This window comes from Mus pahari, chromosome 2 (genome assembly GCF_900095145.1).
Source record: "Mus pahari chromosome 2, PAHARI_EIJ_v1.1, whole genome shotgun sequence".
NCBI classification, from domain to species: Eukaryota; Metazoa; Chordata; class Mammalia; order Rodentia; family Muridae; genus Mus; species Mus pahari.
In genome coordinates this window covers 156909064-156931186 of record NC_034591.1, presented here as the reverse complement: position 1 = coordinate 156931186, position 22123 = coordinate 156909064, and the positions used below count along the sequence as shown (strand labels likewise).

General features: G+C 39.2%; 1 protein-coding gene across 1 annotated transcript; it reads right to left on the bottom strand.

Annotated features, from left to right (window-relative positions):
- Positions 1 to 599: 599 nt before the first annotated feature.
- Positions 600 to 6050, bottom strand: Iapp (islet amyloid polypeptide). Its single transcript, XM_021191833.1, has 3 exons — positions 5967 to 6050; positions 5505 to 5599; positions 600 to 1115 (listed from the first exon to the last, which is right to left on the bottom strand). Exons 2-3 carry the CDS (start codon positions 5585 to 5587, stop codon positions 917 to 919), a joined length of 282 nt encoding a protein of 93 aa, XP_021047492.1. The 5' UTR covers positions 5588 to 5599; positions 5967 to 6050; the 3' UTR covers positions 600 to 916.
- Positions 6051 to 22123: the final 16073 nt, after the last annotated feature.

The following is a 22123-nucleotide window of genomic DNA, read 5'->3' as shown; positions in this document are numbered from 1 at the left end:
AAACAAACAAAAAACAAAGACAGTCAGGGCTCCATAGTGAGACCTCAGTTTGAAAAATAGTATGTTACTATTATAGACATTTGTGTGCATTGATGTTATTTCCAATGGTTCCAATTACAGTCATGGAAAAGCATGTAGATTATAACACTGATTTACACAGTCACACCATTCTTTCATTCTTCCGTGACTGAGCCAAGAGAATAAGTTGACATACAGGTTTGGTTTCCACAAATCTGTGGTCTCTTAATTGAAGGCATGCAGAATAGAAGACAGGATCCTTTTGAAATATGCTGGATAGAAATATGTTTGAGTTTTGCTGAAAGCTTCTTCAGCAGAATAAACATGTAAATCTCTCTACAGAAAAAACAAAAACAAACCAACAACAATAAACCCCTTATGGACACAGTAACTTTTAACCTTTAAAATGGCCTCTTACTACCAACAAGAAAAATAAAATATAGAATTAAAATATTTTAGTTAAATAAGAACAAGATTTTGCTAGTTTATTTTGAAATACCATCTGAGCAGGTTTTTAGAATGCTTGTTTTCCCAATGTCTAGAATCAGAAATTTACTATTAGCTGTTAATGACTTGTCAAGTTTCATCATCCCATGGTCTTCTTTATTGTTAAACTTGAGTCACACGAGTTACAAGGTAAAAACAGGAATCTTAAGTGTTTCTAGAACATAAATGTATAGCAAGAACATGTGTGATCAGGGACATTGTCTTCACCCTGTACTTGATCAATACTCAGTTTAAAGCAATTCTTAGCATGAGAATTTACACACACAGTCAGCAAGCCCAGGCACATTTTGCATTCTCACTGTGGGAAATGGAAAAGGCATTGTTAAATTATTCAGGAAATCACCAGCACATTTACACATAAAGTAATAAGTGATGCAGAAGTACATTGACTTTAAAGGAGTAAGAAATCCAAGGATTCCCTATTTGGATCCCCTGCCACATTCCTCTTGCCATATGTATTCGATCCCACGTTGGTTGGTGGGAGGACTGGACCAAGGTTGTTACTGGAACGAACCAAAAAGTTTGCCAGGCGTTGTGTGGCACATGTGGCCGTGTTGCACTTCCGTTTGTCCATCTGAGGGTTGGTACCACTGTACAAATAAGAAAGAAGAACCAGGTTGAGAGACAGCCATGTCACCTTCACCAGTATACATAGTCAAAGACAAGGAGAATTTTTATAGTAGTCACTCACTGCTTTCGTTTGCAAACATCTGTGTTACAGACAGCTAGAACATGCAGAAGGATCAATTTCTGACTACAAAATCACACAACACCCTTCACCGGGATTAGCATTGCGGTTCACAGTACAAGGAGTGTAGCTCTTGGATAGTTGGCATTCATTCTTATAATAATAAACACTTTTTAATCTTCTTATCGTCTTCTAAGTCTTGGTGGACTTATTTTTTGTTATTTAAAAGTAAACAGTATTTTTGGTATGTTTCTTGAGCTTAATTAAAATATCGGTGCAAAGATGCTATAAGGGAACTCTGCAGTGTGCAGCACTGAAGACATTGTGCAGAGTGAGATAGCTCAGGTACAGGAAGATACATACTGAGTGAACGCATAAGGTATCTCACACAGTCACATTTGTGAATAAACAGAAAGTGGTGTTGGCCATAGAATGTGCATGAGCACATCGCCGGTTACTAACCAATAGGCAGCGAGGTGAAGATGTTTGCAAGCTCGCTGGTCAGCAATTGGCCCTCAGTAAAAAAGATTTGCATGCTTTTGTTGGGAGAGCAGATCACATTGAATGTTCTTATTACAATGAACAGTATAGAAACACTACAAAAGACAGGCAACGTTAGGTGATTACAAGGTTCTCTAAAAGTTACTATAGAGTCCATGCTGTAGAGTCGCGGGAAGAATGAATTGATCACCGTTTCAGCACTCTGCTACATGGGAGTCCTTGGCATGAATATGTAGACTGCTGCTTCCCAAAATCTTCACTGTAGGGCTAGATTAGATGAATCTTCATTGTAGGGCTAGATTATCTGTGACAACTGGAGTCTTTCTATGTCAAGGGTTTTAAAGCTCATTACATGTTTTAGCTCCCAAACAACTGAATAAGAATAGTAGCATAACTCGGAAATTATAACCACGATTTAAAGCTCATTTGAAATTTAGCTTATTTACTTACGCATTATTTGCTTATGTTTGAGACTAGCTAAGTAGCCCAGGCTGGCCTTGACCTTTCCATGTAACCCAGGGTAGCTTCCAAGTTGTATTTATCTCACTTCTCCTAAGTGTTGGGCTTACAGCTCTGTACCATTCCACCCAGATTTGGCCCTCTATTTGAGGCATTTACTTATTTCCACTCTACATTCTTGGAATAGTTGATGTCTCTGTTGGTCAGCTTTCTGCTAGTATAAGAACACCTGAAGTAAATCAAATTAAAGACAGGAAAGCCATTTGGGCCTGGAGGGTTCATTTGGCCATTATTGTGGATGCTATGGATACAGTAGGTAGCTGTAAGAAGAAGCAAGCTGGTGATTGCTGGTAACCAGTAAGCAAGCAAAACAGAAGTGGAAAAAACTGTGTTCCCCAAACCCCAAAGGCACAAGACCAGTGACTCAAGACCCAACTCTGCCCTCTCGGTTTTGAAGTTTCTACTGCCTTCTCTAAGAACCATGGGTTAAGGACCAATCTTTTAAGACTCGGAGCTTTGAAAGATATTTCAGAAGTAAAAACTTTGTCAATGTACTTTCAAAATGGAATTGTAAGTAGATGTAAAATAGGAACACTCTCTACTGTCTAGGTTAGGAAGTGCTTTCATTTTCAGATTCATAAAAATTGAAATACTGTTGAGGTTTGGATATATGTACAGTGGAAAGTAATAAGTTCTGGGGTTAACTATTACTTGCCCACTACCAAGTTGCTATCACACCCCTGGGGAGTAAGTGCAATAGGTGTCTCCCTGTGAGGACTTCATGGAGGAAGGTTTGACTCATTCTTGCCTCTGTGTAGAGGTGTCCTAAGTCTAAATGTTTTATAGGAAAGATTTAAATTGTTTTTCTTTCTCACCCTGGTCCCTCCAATTACAGAAATCTCTTCAGCAGCATCAAGTGATCTGGTTCTCTGTTTAGAATAAATACACAATAAAGAAGTAGGCAGTAGCTACAAGAAGCCCACTGTGGGACACAAAGGTTTGTTTTAATTTGTTCACTTTTGAAGCAAGTTCCCACTTCTAAATCTTCGGCCAGCATCACCTTCCTGCTCTCTCTCCATGGTTCAGGGATTAAAAGTGTGTGCCACCACACTCTTGGGGTGGGCGTCTGTATTTTTGGTCTTAATAATATTGTCTAGTCTTTGAAACTATACTATACAAGAACACTATATTAAAAGAAATTACTTAATGCTTTGAAGAGTTTTGGCAATATTTTCAAACACCAGATATTAAATTTTAAATAAAGATGACATTTCCCAAAATGCAGCAAGGATTAGAAATTTCTCTGTGAACTGGAAAACTGATAGATAGATAGATAGATAGATAGATAGATAGATAGATAGATAGACATAATATAGTAGACATCGTGAACTATTACTGCAGTGTAATCTCTGAAGATGCTCTTGACAGTGATGGGGGCATAGTATAGAGTTCTTTACAGGCAAGTTGTGGGACTTGACTTTGACCACTGACTAGAGGGAAATAACAGCATCTTAAGTTATTCTAAATAAAACATTGAGTTAATGAAAGGACCACTACTCCTCGGGAAAGACTCATCAAGAACACTTAAGCTTGTTTCATGGACACAAAATTGCTCCCCAAAGGAAGCCCCCACCTAAAGGTGATGTGAGCATGCCCAAGACTCTTCAAAATAATCATTAGGATGCTGGGAAAGGGTGAACCAGCTAGTGCAAGAAATGATAATCCCACTTTAGTCATTTTTTCTTAAGGTCTTGCCTACATTAACATTCATATTCAGAGGTATGCAGACATTCTTGGGAGCTCCCAGTGATCCAAGTACATATGAGCATGTGTATGTGTATCCCCCATCACCAAAAAAGCCACTGATTTTTGTAAAGACATGCATTGAGACATATTAAAGATACCTTGTTAGCATGCACAAGATAAATGATTATAAGAAAACACAAAAATAATGTGTCAGACAGTAATGCTGTGAATTATTCTATTTTGGAGTAAAAGACAACCCTGAGACACACCTGCTAGAGGTGCTGAGCAAATCTCTGTATGTACTAGAAGAACGATACAAATTACTAGCAGACACGTTAATTATACTGGTGAATTTCCCATAATCATTCAATTGTTCTGATTATCAGAAATTTCATATGCTTTTACAGTTATTTTTAATCGTAAAAAAGCCAATTGAAAATTACAGTCAGTTCTGAGAACACCCAGTGAAACTAGGTAACTCTTGAGATGACAAAACCATTTTCTGATAATTCCTGCTATTAGTCATAAAAATGCTGTAGAAATGTATGCACATGGACACAGACTTTCACCCAAGCACAAGTACACTAGGGAAAATAAAGAGATGATGACGATAATTCAAATGAGAAACTTAAATTACATTCCTTTTCAAAAGTAAAATTAATTCTTTGTGCTGTCAACTCGTGACTAAGTTTGGTCTGTTAAGAATATATGGAGCAAAACTGATTTAGGCACAAATTCTCATTACCTTATTTAAATGAGATTCATAGATATGGTCTCAGGAATCTTTTAAATAGATGGAAAAATTACAGTTTTAATTGGCTTCCATCTGAAGGTTGTAATTACTATTATTCTGCCAGCTGGCTTAAATTACCTTAGATTTTTTCAAACTACCATTTAGTTTTCTTTATTTACCTTTGAAATTTCCAACAAACCTTCCTCAGAAATTATAAGTATGTACAGTCTACACATTAAAAACATTTCAGGTATCACTAATTTATATTTACAGGGGCTCAGAAATCATTTTCTGATGTAAAACAACTTCTTATAACTCTGTAATGTCACAGTATGGAATGACTTTCCAATGGCTTTAAAACTAATTTTGAAATCTAACTTCTTAAAACCATTCTTTTGCTTCCTATTTTTTATAACATCAGTTTTCAGAAGAAGATGTAGAAATTTGTATACTTACAGACCCTCCGGAAGAGGGAGAAGAACCTGTAAATATCCACCAGAATTTCAACTGATATAAAAACAAATTTTTAAATTTTTGTTGTTGGAATTCCTTCAGTTTCTTTCAGCACTGCAATCAATCAGTGTGGATGTCTGTGTTTCAGTTGCCCCGCTATCATACTCTGGGTTTGCCCTGTATGTTCTAAAACATTTTCAGGCAAATGTCTCTAACCATGTCTGTCTATTAAATGTTCTATGAGTCAATCATTAGTTGCTGACCTTGTCCTTAAAGAGCACAGGGTTATGAAACCATTTAGCTTTAAGTACTTGTCATCGCCAGGATTTGCTTAGAAATTGAACGGTTTACATAGCAGTGTGGAATTCTGATTTCCCGTAGGGATTTCAGGTCACCAACCTTCTGACAGGTGTAGCTCTCAAGTGGTTTAGTGCCACAGAGAGAATGAGGAGGACAGCTGGCAGTTTGGAGATGCACATCATTTCTCAAGATCCCTGAAAAGAAAAAAAAAAAAACATGGAAATTAAGCTACCTCCTCCTGTTCTGACTGATGCAAGTGTAAATTGGAACCATCAAAGAAAAAGATCTGTTACTTTTCTTTTCTTTTCTTTTCTTTTCTTTTCTTTTCTTTTCTTTTCTTTTCTTTTCTTTTCTTTTCTTTTCTTTTCTTTTTTTTACTGATGCTCAACACCTTTGAAATAGTTCCAAATGTTCAATTTTCTTTGCAAAACAACCTGAGAATTTCTATTACAACACACTATTCTTTTACTCTTTTTCCTGAAATACGTGCATCCTACAGGTAACACAAAGATTGTTTTCTTTTACTAAGTGTTATCTTCCCCAGCACAGGGCGTTCTTTACCTTTCAGTGGTCAGAGGCAGCAATAGCAGAAAATGCCTTGGCAGCCGGAAGCTTCAGGAAGTACAGCCCAAGTCTGCATGCACGGCCTGGCAATTAGCAAGCTGGCTCTTATATATCCTTCAACTTGCTTAGCTCTGTCACCAGAGAGACTGTCATTAATGTCCATCCTGTAGACGAAAGTGTTTCATTGGCAGATGGAGCAGGTGGGCCATCAACACATTAACGCTCAGGTAAATATTAGTAGACCACATACTGAGTGCCTTTGTGTGGTTGATGGCGCATCAGGGGCCGTAGGTGGTTAGAGTTTCATTTTTTTTGTGTGTGTGAAATACAAGTGAATTTTTGAACAATTAAGTCTGACAGTAAGGAAGTGACTTTTTAAAAGATGGTAATTAGGAATAACAATAAAGTATATTTATGTGCAAAGAGAATGCTAGGGAAATGGAGAAGTTATAACCAAGGGCGAATGATCCACTTTGTTAGTGTCATGGACACTCAGAAATATTTTATCATACCCCAGTAAGAACTGTTCTTAAAAAGCTCATAAACTGGACCCCTGACATCTCTCAAACACTGGACCACTCAACAGACAGCACACACCAGCTCATATGAGGCCCCCAACATGCATATAGTAGAGAATTGGTCTGTGTTCATTCTGAGATGATGCACCTGACTCTCAAGAGACTGGAGGCCCTAGGGAGTTTAGAGGTCTGGTGGGGTGAGGGTTGGGGACATCCACATGGAGACTGGGAGTGGAGGTGGAGAGGAGGTATGGGATGTGGAGCAGTTGAAGGGTGGATGGGGGGGGGGTGAGGAATGGAATACGGAATGTAAAAAGTAAATTAATTTAAAAAGTCAAGAAAAAAGAAAAAAATCTATATAATAAACTGCATTCTTCAATTACTATAAAAAAGTACATAAAAGGGAAAAATAAACTGGACTCGGATTAAAAAAAAAAACACAAAACTCCAGTTAATTTGGAGGGAGTGTGTGAAGTGCGGAGCATTCTGGGAGCAGCTGTAGGGAAGAACGGGGTTGAGTTTGTTCAGAGCACATTTGTGTATGCATGTATGAAAATCTCAAGGGGTAAAGAAACAATGTCTGTTTTAAGAGGAAAGCAAAAGCCATTCATAATGATGTGCAGAACACCAAATCTTTATGTCTAAAGATTTATTTATCAGGAATTAGATAGACACCTCATTACACATAGGCACATATGGTTTACTCATTATTGATTGGTTTATTGATTAGGTGATTGATTGATTGTTTGTATGTGTGCACATTTAAGTGTATAGTTTTTAATTAATTTATTTTTTACACTCCATATTCCATTCCTCACCCCCAAACCACTGTCTGTCTGCTCCACATTCCACACCTCCTCCCCAGCTCCCCTGTCTCCACTTGGTTGCCCCCCCCACCTCTAAACTCCCTGGGGCCTCCAGTCTCTTGAGTGCCTTCATGTATCGGCCTGAGGACAATCTCAGGAGTCGGCCTTAGAAGGGCTAACTTGTCTTCATTGACACGGAAACTCTCATAGACTTGGAACTCAGCAGATAAGCTACAATGGCTGGCAAGGGGGTCTGAGGGACCTCTCTGTTTCAGCTTCGATAGTTCAGGGATACGATGTACATACCGTCACTCCCTACAGTTTACATAGGTCCTAAAGGCAGGTCCTTGTGTGACTCAAGCTCTTACTGACTGAGTTGTCTCCTCAGCCCCAACACCTTATTCAAATGGAGTTTGTCCTACAACAGCTTTCTAAGAGAAAGAACACAGGAAAATTCATGATCTTCTGTTTCTAATCATATCCTTATTCCATTTAAAAGATTCCATATTGTTCTGACATGCAGCCTCATGCTGCCCAGTCTGGTATTGAACTCCATATGTAGTCGAGGATGACCTTGAACTCCTAATCTTGCCTCATCTCCAAAGTGCTTGTATTGCAAATGGTACTTCTGGGTTTCAGTTTAAATTCACTCTCCTAAAAGTGTATTCTTATGTATGATAGGTAGCATATACTTTTTATTTTTACTTTTGAAGGCATTATATGCCAGCTATAACCACTTAACTAGCCATACCAGCTTAACCTTTGGTATGTCTAAAAAGAAAAGAGGTATCCTTATAGAGAGAAATTCCTGATTATACTGTGTGAATTTTATAAAACTCTGCAGAAACCCTTTTGATCTTTTCTTTATTCTTGGCCTATGAAATTTCATCTGATGTGTTTTGGGCTATATTTATCATCAGAGTGGAAAACCCACATTTTAAGTATATAAACGAGCCTTCCCAATCTGGGATTGAACCCCAGATTCCCTGAACACTAGGCTCCCTCCACCACTGAGCAATAGCCTTAGCCCCCAGCATTTCTTTTGTTTCAGACACTGAACTAAATAAGGGTTGGGGAGGTGACTTAGAGGCGAGGTGGATTAAGTTCCTGCTGTATAAACCCTCAGGTCTAGCTGGCATAGAGGCTGCAGCAGGTAGCAATGGAGAGAGTGACAATGACATCATCCTAAGGGCATTCAGCCTAGGATAGCATGCAGACAGGGATGCTCAAGTGACCATTTCAGCTAGAGTCAGCCAACCTGCGAAGCCAGTGCAGCCCAGCAGCTCAAATCTCTCTACTGGCTGGAGCTTGGGGAACTATGGGAAGTACTCTTCCCCATGAACATTCCAGAAATAAACAGTATCTTCAGGTTTATATGAATATGGAGTAGGGAGCTTGTCCTGTATACAGGGGCAAAAATCGTAACGAGTCTTGCAAGGAGTGAGTCTGATTAACTTGCTCATTTTATTTCCCTTACTTAAATTGTTTTCTGTGGTATTTATTTGAGTAGGGAGTTATAGTATTTCATGAAATATTCCAAAAAGTTCTTTAGACTTAATATACTTACCTCTTTGGCATTGTGTGTTAAAATTTGGAACAGACATGAACTGGTACTTTTAATTTAAAAAAGAATAAACACCAAAAGAATAGCTATTAAGATATGTATCTGCTTGGAAGAAACACAAAACTAAAAAGTTGGTGGTAGCAATGCATTAGTAAGAATTTACTATGAGGAGATCTTGTTGGCAGGTAGAGATTGGTAGACTTTGGACAATGGCTCAAGTGGAGGGGTACATGGTCTCAGGCCCCCGAGATTCTCTGACCCATTAGGGATCTGTGGGGGTTCGTGAGTGAAGCTGTGTATTCTACTTTTAGTTTGACTAATGTTCCCCAAAGTCAGTGCATATAATATTTTAGTCCATCAGTCATTTGGTGAGTGAAACTTACCTAAACTTTGATATGTATTTATTTATGGAGGTATCAATTCTAAGTGTTCAGCAATAATTTTATCAAAATCAAAGGATGTTACTCCTCTGCAAGGGAATATGTTTGACCCATCTCTTCTCTTCTCTTCTCTTCTCTTCTCTTCTCTTCTCTTCTCTTCTCTTCTCTTCTCTTCTCTTCTCTTCTCTTCTCTTCTCTTCTCTTCTCCTCTCCACTCGTTTTTTCTTTTCTTTTCTTTTTGTTTCTTTCCTTTTCCTCTTTCTTTCTTTCTTTCTTTCTTTCTTTCTTTCTTTCTTTCTTTCTTTCTTTCTTTCTTTCTTTCTTTCTTTCTTTCTGTGTGACAGGGTCTTACTATGTGTAGAGAAGGACCTATAACTCATCTCTATAGCTTATTCTAGTGTCATGGTTAAGCTTTAATTGTCAACTTGACACATTATAGAATCATCTGAGAGAAGAGAAATAGTGTCCATTGAGTTGGCTTGTGTGTGGAATTGTGTATGTCTGTGTGGATTATTTTTTTTTTGTAGTTGTCAATTGATGATGTATGACCCCATTCACTGTGCATATCACTATTCCTATGCAGAGGGTTCTGAAGTGAATTAGTCTAAAGTTACCTATTCAGCCAGCTAGATCAGCTGGCTTAATACTGATAATTGTTGATTGACAGATTTCACTGACAGATCACCTTCACATTCCAAAGTAGATTTTTGATAGAAAGTCCTCAGAGCTTCCTTACAGAAACACACAGAGAACTCGAGCCACCCAAAATTGGTGTTTTGGAGTTGTTTTACTTAAAATTCCATCAGGTACACAGACACTGTCATCCAGAGGAAAGGAAGGCAGCAAACACGTGCTTGTGGGTCCGACGGGATTTAAAAAAAAAAAAAAAAGGAGTCTGAGTAAGTTTCATCTATTTGCTATGATGTCTAACTCTTTCAGCTATTGTGGAGATGAAATTAAAAGCAGATGAATTTCCATGAATTCATAATTATGGCCTGGTTAGCAATAAATGTAAAGCATCATTTACTTATATTAACCTGTACTGATGAGTCATGGTTAAGTCTTTTTGCGAAAACCTGGGGAAATGAAGCCTTTGGCCATGCCTCTTAGCACCGTGGTTATTTGTTTGGCCACTCTGCCTGAGACACAGCCAATGTGATGACAACCCAAAGATGGGGTGAACTCAGGAAGGTTGTGGTTTATATTTCACCATGTGTCTGTGTATGTTACACAACAGTGTCTTTCAGGGCGGCTTGAGAGAACGCTCCAGTGATTAAGAGCACTTAATCTCCCACAGGACCCCAGTTCATTACCTGGCATCCGTAGTAGGAGGCCCACAATTTCCTGTGACTCCAGCTCCAGCTGGTTTGACATGTCTGGCATCGGTGGGCACTTGTACTAACATGCACATACCCTCATGCAAATACACACATAGACACATAATTAAAAACAATAAAAGTAAAGTCTTAAAAATAATGTCCTTTAGGGAGCTGCTTTATAATTTCTTGATGAACTGGAGATGACACTCTGACTGTTCAGCATCCTGACACTAATTCTATGTAGTCTCATAGTTATAGAATGTTGATAACTCCCTATAAACTCTTGCCAGATGATGGCTTTTTCATGTTTCAGAAGAATTTTGTTGTTGTTATTTCCACATGCATTTATCCTCTTCACTGCCATCTGTGCTGAATCCATTTGCCTTATTTTTTGGGTATTTGTTCATCTTTGTTGACTTATTTCTTCATATATAACAGTGTTATCCTCAACAGGGTTGCAGAAGGGAAGTATTTGTGGCTTTGCCAACTCTTAATAAGAGCTCCTCGCAAGGGGTTACAAGGCTACTTCCTTGTAAGTTTCCAGAAACCATTGACCAACGAAACGTAGCTCAGAATAGGTGAAACTGGAGGATTGCCTCATGGTGTTCAGATTACAATCAATGTTTGTTTGCCTATGTAGAAAGTCAAGTGTGGCCATACAGAGGTGAGCCTCGGAGGCTGATAAATGAGTGAAGGCACACCCTGGATGTATTGCAGAACAGAATAAAACAGGAGGAAGTGAGCTGAGTGCCAATCTTATTCTCTTCCTGTTCCTAACTAAAGGTGTAATATAAGCACACAAGGTTGTCAAATGCTAACTATAAAAATGTTTCCAAAATTTCCAGAAGGCCTGTTTGGAAAACCTTTGTTTTGCCTGAAAAGCCCTCACAGCCCGGAAAGCACTGTTGAGTCACCAGCACTGAGGTGTTCCACTTCAGCGAGTTCTCTCTGACACTTTAATTAAGAATCCCACGATGTTTGCATTTCCACTGGCCTTGTCATTTTAAACAATTACTGTCGGTGGACTGAGGACATGACTCAGTAGATAAAGAGCTTGCCAAGCAACCATGCAGTCTGGAGTGTGAATTTTCAGAACTGTGTAAAAGTAGGACAGGTATGGTGGCAGATAGTCCCTGCAGACAGAGGATTCCCTTGGTAAACTGGCAAGCTAGACTTGTGGTGGGGTTCACGTGACGGAATCTGCCTCAGTTACCAAGGTAGAGAATAATCAAGGAAGATTCTCAACATGAATAGACCCTCACATGCATGTGCACGTGCACACAGATGCCACACAGGCACACTTTCCCCTGTATCTGTGGGACACATCATGAGCATTCAATGGTCATGGAAAGGACATGGGTGATAGGTACCGTCCAATGGACTAGGGTTTTCTAGACTGAGTGAGAAGGAGAGAGTAAGCTGAGCATGAACATCCATCTCTCTGCTTCCTGACAACGGATGCAGTGAGACAGCCACCTCTCAGTTTTCCTACCACCTCCCCACCATGATGGACTACATGCTCAAGGTCTGAGCCAAAACACTTTTGCCTCATATTGCTTCTGTCAGATATTTTGTCTCAGAAATGGGAAAAGTAACTACTGCAATGATCAAGGAAGTAGACTGTAACCCACTGAGTAGAATAAAAATATGTATGTTCATGTCTTAAACTATATTGGGAGATGAGGGAAACCCTATCCTATCACAGAAATCCATCTGCTGCATTTAATACAACTGAATGAGTTTTAAATTTTCATGGAAGTGAAAACTAGTGAATTAAGATAGATAAGAGATGTATGATCTATAGAACTCCATACAAACATCCCATGAAATAAATGGGAAATTAGTATCTTGATACTGATAGAATTGGGATGTCCACATGGACCACATAATCAAAGCTCAGCTTACCAATACTGGAACAAAGGGACATCACAAGCCTTCCCACTTTGGGGAGACATCAAATCATTCAAATAGTATTCCCACCCAAACTGTGCCATAGTTGTCCCTTTTCGTGGGACTTTAGATATATTTGTAATGACAGGAGTTTTGAAAAGCTGATGTTCTTAGAAAATTTTAACTACAAATTTAAGTTTGTATGTCTTTGTGTCTGTCTGCCTCAAGTGTGTTCATGCCAATGGAGGCTGAAGGAGGGTGCTGGATCTCCTGCAGCTGGAGTTAGAGGTGGTTCAGAACCATCTGATGTGTGTTCTGGGAAGATCAGCAAGTTCTCTTAACCCTGAGACATCTCTTCTTATCTGAAGAAAGTACAGATAGACACACAAAACACAAAAACAGTGTTTAGAGTAGATTGGGTCTTGGGAAAATATTAACAAACCTAAAAAGAGGCTGAGCTCGGTAGGTAATATTCACTTGCTAACATACACGAGGACCTGAATCAAATCCTGAGAATACACACACACACACACACACACACACAGAGAGAGAGAGAGAGAGAGACAGACACATGCATGCCTGCACACACAAACCTCCTAATAAATAAGTGTAATTAATTGTTTTCTGAAAATTAAGAGGAGAATTATTAGTACAAGTGGCAATAACTGGTATATAAGTAGAATATCATGTATTTGGTATTATTGATCAGTGTTAAATCTAAAATGTTAATGATAAGTATTTTGGCTATATCAAAATAAGAATTTACAAAGCAACACTGATGCCTCAAGAACCAGCTTAAATAGATGTCCTTATTAAAACTCTGTGTTGACAAAGCTGTCCGTAGCCAAGTGTCCTATGTGAAACGGCAGAGAGGTGAGCAAGCAGTTAGTGAACATATGCACCTGCTTCAAACAATGCGAATTTTCGTTTTTAATGTATGTGTTGAGGTGCTGTAGCAGGCCTCTGTGAACATGGACTACTATAGCATTGTGTTTCCATGGTTACTAAAGGAGGATGTGATTGGACCAATGCTGTCAATCCCTTTTGACCTTTGAGCCCTTCAGAAAGCTTGGAAGTCCAAAAGTGTTGGATGTATTGAGTCTGCTCTTTAACTTTTTACTTTCAACTTTGTGCCTCTAAGGTTATTCAAGGCAGGGGCATATGAGTTCCTTTCTCTCTCTCTCTCTCTCTCTCTCTCTCTCTCTGTCTTTCTGTCTTTTTCTTTTTTCTCTTTCTTTCTTTCTTCCTTCCTTTCTTCCTTCCTTCCTTTCTTTCTTTCTTTCTTTCTTTCTTTCTTTCTTTCTTTCTTTCTTTCTTTTTGTGCATGAGCATGTTTAATGTTTATACATGTATATATTAGCATTTTTCAACTACTAACGCTTTGGTAGATCTTTATTTGTCCTTTTAAATATATTTGAGACTGAAAGGTTCGCTCAGAGGTTGAGAACATGTACTGCTCTTGCAGAGGACCAGAGCTCAGCTCCCAGCATTCACATCAATTGCTTCACAACCTGTGACTGCAGTTGCAGGGGAGTTTTATACTTCAGTTTCATGCTCTTGCTCAGAAAGTTTGGACTTGGGATTTCAGATCTTTTGGTTTGGTTTAGGGATTCTCAACTTCTATCACCATAGTGACTTAGTGATGAGTTCTCGTTTGGGGTGGCTTCTGGTCTTCGAATATGTGGCAATTATGTATTGGGGTGAGATTATTGCTTCAGGCGATTGAATGTCTTGTAATCGAACATGAGGAAAGGCTTAAAATAACGAAAGCAATCAACAGTACTCACAATCACATCATGCTTTCATGATATGAAATACATAAAGCAGATGAAATCAGATGGGTTTAGAATCTACCAAATACCTATTCATTATGTTAATAGTAGAGAAAATCATCACTAGGGTCACCTGAGTGACCCTAAGTGCCCCAGAGTTACGAACGTATTAAAGAATCTCAAAACTGTGGTAGTTACAAACTGGAAGGTGTCAGAGGCCTTTGTTCCCTCTGAGATCCACAGGAGAACTCTGCAGGCTGACTACCCTTTGGAAATGGTCTCCTAGCAACAGAGTCATTATTTTCCAGAGGAAAGGCAGCTCTGATGATGTGTTTTTCAATATAGCCCTTCTGTAGGAAGCTCTAAGATGGGAGGCTGGGGTAGTAGCTTAGTGGGTAGAGTGCACACATGGCATGTATACATACATGCATGCATGCATACATACATACATACATACATACTCATACACACATGCACTCAGCCACACACAAACACACACATGCACATGCATATGCATACAGGCACAGAAGTTCAAAAATGAAGAAAAGACATTAGTATAAATACCACTTGAACATGCTGAGTTCAGAGGATGAAGTCTTAGTCAAGTACTTGGGATTTACACTGAGTGGAACAACATAGGGGAGTTACATTTGACCCCAGTGTTTGGGAATCACATTCCTGGTGCCATGCTGCAAATATAACAGGAGGAGAAGCTTCTGGAATGGTTACAAGGCTTCATTAGAGATGCAGATAAAACAGGTGCATCTAATAATAAGGTACATGGCTTTGTAGTATGATAATAGAAATTCATTATCCAATGGGATTGTTGAGGTCCAGCAAAGAGAATTCAGTCGCCCTTATAGAACCAGAGAGAATATCGTGCTCATCTTTGACACACCTCACACCCTACATCTGTGATTATACCAGAGATACCCCAGAACTTCAATGATTTTTTTTTAAATGTCCCTCAGTCATTCTGAGCACAGTTGAACACAAATCCTTTATGCTCTGTGGTTCTTTGTTACACAAAATTGCCAAGATATCCAACAGTAAGAGTCTAGTTGGTTTTTATTCTTAGTCACTCTCTTAGACATATTTTTAAAAGTAATACAAGATATGAAATTCAATCTGCAACACTGACTGGAGTCAGTTTTGTCATGCTGGATTACTGTCACCCTAATTCTCTGGAATGTCACCTCCATGAACCTCTTGCTTTTCCCTGAAATGAGAAGTAAATAGGTGCTTCTGTTTTCTGCAATGGGTGGGAGGCAGTGGTGTGCACTGGCGTGTCCAATGAGAGGCAGTCCCTGCCCATTTTTATTTCAATGTCGATCCTGAAGTACAGTGAAGTTTGTAAGATGTTATTGAGAAGCAGAAGTTTCTTAACAACAAATGGAGTATATCTGTATAGAGTTGTTTATACGATTACAGGTAATAGAAATGATCATTTATTAATCAACTGCTGTATACAAGACCTTGTCATGGCTGCTGTGAGTAGGAAATCATAAGTGCTGTGTGTGATTAGTTCTCAGAGCAGGAAGAAATCATCACAGGGCTGGAAATAATTAGTTTTGCAGACATTTTAAGGAGACATGATTGGAGCTGTCAGTCACATGAGCCAGGAAAATAAGGTTAAGTGACAGAACGAAAAGGTTTGTAGTTAGTAAGATGATTCCGTTGGGAAAGGCACTTGTCACTCAGCCTGAGGACTTGAATCCTGTTTCTAAACCTCACACAGTGGAAAGAGAGATCAGACTCGTGAAATTTGTCCTGAGACTCCAACAAGTGTGCCATGGCACACCTGTGCTTGCACTCGCGCACAGAAACCATATATATGCCCAGAACAAGAGTAACTAAATTTTTAATAATTAAAGGGGTTGGGGTTACAGAACTGAGTTGCAGCCGGGCAACTAAGTCTCTCCTCTTCTGATCCAGTGGTCAGTTGTCCTGCATTGGAGTGCTAAGGTCATCTACTATGTTGATGATTACTGTGAGATGTCCCACCACACCCTGGATACATCTAACTGTGGAACACTCCTAATATCAAAGTTGGAACTCTCTCCTTTCCCCCCTCTCATTACTTTATTCTGTATGGCACTTATTAGAGCCACTAAGGCTGCAGGCTCTGGGCTATCATTTTTTTTAACTTTTGCCTTTTCTTATATAATTTCATCCCCAAAGTTTGCTGTTACTGATTTTTTTTTTTTGACTAATGTCTAAAATGTTTGTTTTTAAATAGATGACCCCAACTAATGTGTTTTGTTTAGGATAATGTAGACATAATGATATCCAGCAATAATTACTACAAACAAATGTCTTTCTTAAATATGATGTTACTTAATGAGTGATAAGCACTTTTGTAGTCAATTCACATTGTGTGTGAAAATGACTTGTTAAATTCAAAGATAGCAAGTTGTAGCTTGGCTTTTATTATATATGTTAAGTTGTTAACATCAGAAAAAGCTGGTTTCATAATGTTTCAAATTTCACATCCACAGATGCTTATTAAACAACCAACAAACTTTTACAATGTTCATTTTCTTTAAATTTGAGGAGATAAGAGAATAGTTTTTATACCTTTATTTGCAGATATTTCTCCAAGTCTGAAATGACTTAGGTATATACAATTTCCTTTGTAATTTCTTTCTAAATACTGATTTCTGGTACTAGTTTCCAATTTTTAATCAAAAAATGAAATTTTATTTTTTTAGTTTTTATTATTATTATTTTTTTTACTGCCCTTCCTCTTGGTCCCTCCCCTATAGTTTCTCATCCCATTCCTCCTTTTTCATGCCTCCGAGAGGGTGCTCCTCACCCACCCTATCTCCCCCTTCCCTGGGGCCTCAAGTCCCTTGAGGATTAAGAGCATCCTCCCCAACTAAGGCCTGACCAGGCAGACCTCTGCCGTGTTTGTGCCAGGGGCATTGGACTGGCTCGTGTATGCTCCTGGTTGGTGGCTCAGTCTCTAGGAATTCCCTGCAGAGTGGGTAAGTTGAGACTGCTGGTCTTCCTATGGAGTTGCTTTGCCCTTCAGCTTCTTCAGTTCTTCCCATAATTCAACCACAGGGGTCCCAGACTTCAGTTCAATGGTTGTGTGTAAATATCTGCTTCTGTCTCAGTCAGCTGCTAGTAGAGCTTCTCAGAGAACAGCTGTACTCTCCATAGTACACCATAGAATCAGTAATAGTGTCAGGCCTTGATTCCCTCCCATGATATATATTCCAAGTTGGGTTGGCCATTGAACCTCCTTTCCTTCAGTCTCTTCCCTATTTTTGTCCCTGTAGTTCTTTTAGACAGGAACGGTTCTGGGTCAGAAATTTTGACTATGAGTTAGTAACTCTGTTCCTCAGCTTGAGATCCTGTCTATCTACTGGAGGTAGGCTCTTCGAATTCTCTCTCCTCAATGTTGGGCATTTTGGCTAAGGTCACCCCCACTGAGTCCTTAGAATTTCTTACCTCCCGGGTCTCTGGTACTTTCTAGAGGGTCTCTCATTCTGCTTATTTCCATTCATTCTCTTGGCCTTCTGGGCTTCTCTCTTGTCCCCTTTCCCTGATCCTGTTCCTGTTTTTCCTTCCCTCTCCCACCCAGGTCCCCCTCCCTTCCTCTGCCTCATGAGCATCAGGAGAAAGCAATTTATCAAACTATTTTTCGTAAGCTCCAGATGTTCTATCTAATACCAGTGTTCCTCAAGCATCCCCTCTTTATCCAATAGTCCATGAGACATGCAAACACAAAGGCACATGGCCACAGTTGAACACGGAAAGTTGTCTAATGACCCGAAACATGATGCTGATGAATGACAAGTTATATATACACATAACATGCCTGATGAAACCAGTCCCTGATTATCCCCAGTATTTATTCAGAGCCTCCCGATGTTCCTTGTGTGAATGTGGTGTTTTCCACCATCCACATAGAAACCTGAATTATATTGCTCTGACATCTAATATATGCAGCCAGCAGGATATTCTGTCCAGTGTCTCAGGGAACCATTTGGTCATTCAATGACTCTGGGTTGAGACTTAGTATGGCCTTCAACTGACTCATTAAACTCAAATCTATGATAAAAGCAAAAGATCAGAGCCAATAAGGAGACTTGACACATGCCCTGAGTGAAATCAAAGATAATAATTAGCAAAAAGAGTTAACATACATTAGTCTTGCTCAGACGTACATAGTATTCTTGCTAACATTAAAGAGTCAAGTAAATTATAGTAACACTAGTTTTCCAAGTGTCTTTAATTTTTTTCCTTCAAGGCAAGCTCACCTTCTGTATCTTAGCCTGGAGTACATTGTGAAGATTGGGCTCATGCAGAACTAGCAGGGGGTGGAGGAGGGTATAGGGGATTTTCAGAGAGGAAACTAGGAAAGGGGATAGCATTTGAAATGTAAGTGAAGAAAACATCTAATAATAATAATAATAATAAAAAACCAAAAAACTATCCTGCCTCTCCCTCTGTAGTGTTAAAGCTGGAGTTGTAGGCTTCTGTGCTCTTTATCTTTTATTTAAAAGGATTTCTCTTATTTATTTGTCTGTGAATGTGTGTGTGTGTGTGTGTGTGTGTGTGTGTGTGTGTGCACCTTTTGAAGCCAGAAGCAGAATTTCAGCATACCTTGCTGGAGTTGAAAGGATTGGAGGGCTACCTGATGTCTGTGCTAGATTCCCATGCACAGTCCTCTGACCAAGGAGAAGGGCTTTCAAGTAGTAGTTCTCTAGCTTAGCCACTATTCTTAACCAGAAAAAAAAATCACCACTGATATTTATAGAATGCAACATAGAAATTTCCAAAGGAGAATTAAAATTAAATTAACTGTAAACCCATTTAGAAGATTTTGGCCTAGGACTTACACATAGACGCATGTACCTGAGAAGGGTCAGATTGCTGCCATTGGTAAGAGTCTCCAGGGCTAAATATTGGCTTTGCCATTATGATCTATGTGACATCAGGCAGTTGTTGAACCCCTTTGTTCTTTAAATCATTTATCTTTACAGTTGAGTGACAGTATCCATCATAGGGCTTTAGGAGAATTTAATGCACCAGTATGACAATAGTTTCCAGAATAATTCATGAAATTTGTGGAGCATATGTCAGGTTGATATTTATTTTCTGTTATCTATCTCTCCCAACTTTATCAAAATTCTGTGTTCTCTAAATGAGATCAGAACTGTCTTTCTAATGTAGCAACAGTCCTTCAGGAGCAAAGACTCTTTTAGACATTTCTTGTGTGTTAGTCACTCAACTGAAAAGCACACACCACATCTGGAGTCCACTATATCACCTAGAGCTGTAAATAAGCAGCTGTTTCAGAATGTGATGGCTAGTCTCTTTTGCCAAGTAGATTTCCTGGCAGTAGTCCTCCAAACTCTTGGTCTTCCACTTGTGGACAGAATGTGCTCTTTGAAGATCTGATGACTGTGGACTTTTTACAGTGATATTGAAGGGATGAGTTCATGCATCCCATTCAATAAAGAAACCAGTTGACATGATAGCAAACCCTTGTGTTTAGTGTCACTCAAGGATGCGAGAGTTGTAGAAATATGCAAGCAGATGTCTTCTGGTCTGAGTCAGAATAACATGGAGGACTTAAGTCTGTTATGTAGCAGTAAATAGCTACCATTGGCTCAATTTTGCTTGTGTACCCATTTTATAATGTGCATTAGGCATATTTAATGCTGCAGTGGGTGTTATGGTTGTCTTGGTTGGTGTTCATCCATTCTCACCCAAGTACTCTCAGCTCTTCATCTCAGAGACAGACATCTGAAGACTAAGGTTCCCTGTTCATTAGGTAACTCCCTTAAATTGTGTTACTGGGAAGTATTTGTGAGACACTGGGATTGTGGAGGATGGGAGAAGTATCAGAGTCTTCTTAGCCTCCAATGGTGGCTGTCTTAAAGCCTTTGCAGCCCAGTGCTTTCCCTTCTGACACAGCCTTTCGCCTGCTCTCCAGTTTGACTTCCTAACTCTCCTTCTGCCTTTGTGACTATTTTCTCACATTAAATTCTTCTGGAATCTAGCATGAACTCTATTTTCTTACCAGCATTTTGAAAAAGAAAGCTACTGTTCCATCAATAGAGATAGAATCTGAGGGGCCTTCCATATGCATGTAGATAGTTTGCAAACAGATCTTAAGACTTGTGCTTTTTTCAAAGCACAAGTGGCTAAACTATTATACTGCTCCCAAGTGACACTATTTATTCCAGGCATGAGAATAGTTTTCATTAATATTTTCCCCTGAAACTGACTGCATCACAGCAATACCTACCCATTACCACTTAATGACCTGTCTCTTCGAATAGCTTTTCTGAGACCTCTTGAGAGCAAGTACAAGGCAGCCATGAGGGGATAAAGACATGGACCAAACTCTGATGCAACTAGATATCAAGAGTGAGCATTCTTCAAACTGGCTTGGCCTGAGTTTTTGCTTTGGCTAGAAATTGCAGGGTTTCAACAGGACTATACATTAGAGAGCTTAGAACTGCCTGGTAAGGTTTTGGTCAAAGCACGTGTCTCAAGTGTAGAAAACTGGCATCTCCTGCAACTATCTCCTCATTCTCTCTCTATTTGGTGCAGAAAGTGACATTAATATTATTCACTGCTGGTTCTGTTAAAGGAAGTACTGGTGTTTCAAATTTCTTGTTCTGCCTTTTAATCTAAACTTAGAACACATCCACAGTCACAAAGTGGCTAGATGGTTTGTCTGTGTGCTAGTCTTGTTTTCATGGTAAAAACACAAGAATGGGTAATGTTCTTGATGTCTGGTTACATTTTCCTCAAAGGGCATATTCCATGTACCTGTGGGAAATGAAAGTGGTGTCCCTGTGCATGTCAGGCTTAACAGGTGGATTTCAGTCCTGTCTCCTCTGATTTCTTATTGGAAGGAGCTGACAAGTGTAAAATAATTTGCTATGAATCAAACAAGTCATTGTGTCCTTCCTCGGCTTGGTATTGGTTGAAAGTATTTCAGCTGGAAGGCACCCAATAGGCTGTCTCTCATAGCAGTAATCTGAGGATTCTGGAAACAGGTACCTTTCATAAGACGTTTGCTGCTGTGAATTTCTTTTTCAGTCACCAGCGAGAGCACCATTTTCTAAAGCTTCTTCATGTATGTACTTCTCATTTGGCCAAGGTAAAACAAAGCCTTTGTTTCGTTAATTCAGTAGTACAGAGTAGGTGGAATGAACAGCACATGTTTTCTGATAATACGAATTGTGTGGATACTGAGAGTGAGTGAGCGTGTTTATTCACTTTGTATAGAGTTCTATTCTCCCGTGTTTCAGAGGTTTCCAAGGACCATGAAACCAAAGGGTGTCCCTCCCTAGTGTTTCTACTCAGTGAGGATAGTGTCAGTACTGCAAGGCTGTTACTATTCTATAGATCTGCTTCATAGTAAGTTCAGCCACCTACTTAGCAATTCTACGCTGTATTCTTTAAAAGTTTGAGTGCAGACATTCCATCATACATCTTTAAAATAAACAATGAAAATGGTTCAGATGTGTGGCTGCTTTTGCCTGAGATTGCATGTGCTATGCTCTCACCCCTCATGTGAATGCTAAAGAAAGGGAGACATCACATTGTTTTCCCCAGCTTAATTAAAAGTACAATGTGCTGTTTTCATGAGCATTGATGATTGATATGGATTTATCTGTATGCTCTGATTCTGGGAGCAGGAGTTGTTGTTTAAACAATGCCTTGCTAACCAGTGACACTGATCACGTGGCTGGCACTTACTCTTGCACGTTTCTAATTTAGGTTCAAAGTGCTTAGTAGCAGAATGTGGCATGGTTCAGTGTTAGGTTACATGTTTTTTTCTGAATCTCCGAAGAGACATTTCTTTGCCTTTGTTTCTCTATAGTCATGTTTTAAATGCACCTGAAAAGGAATAATATTTTTCATAGAGAATAT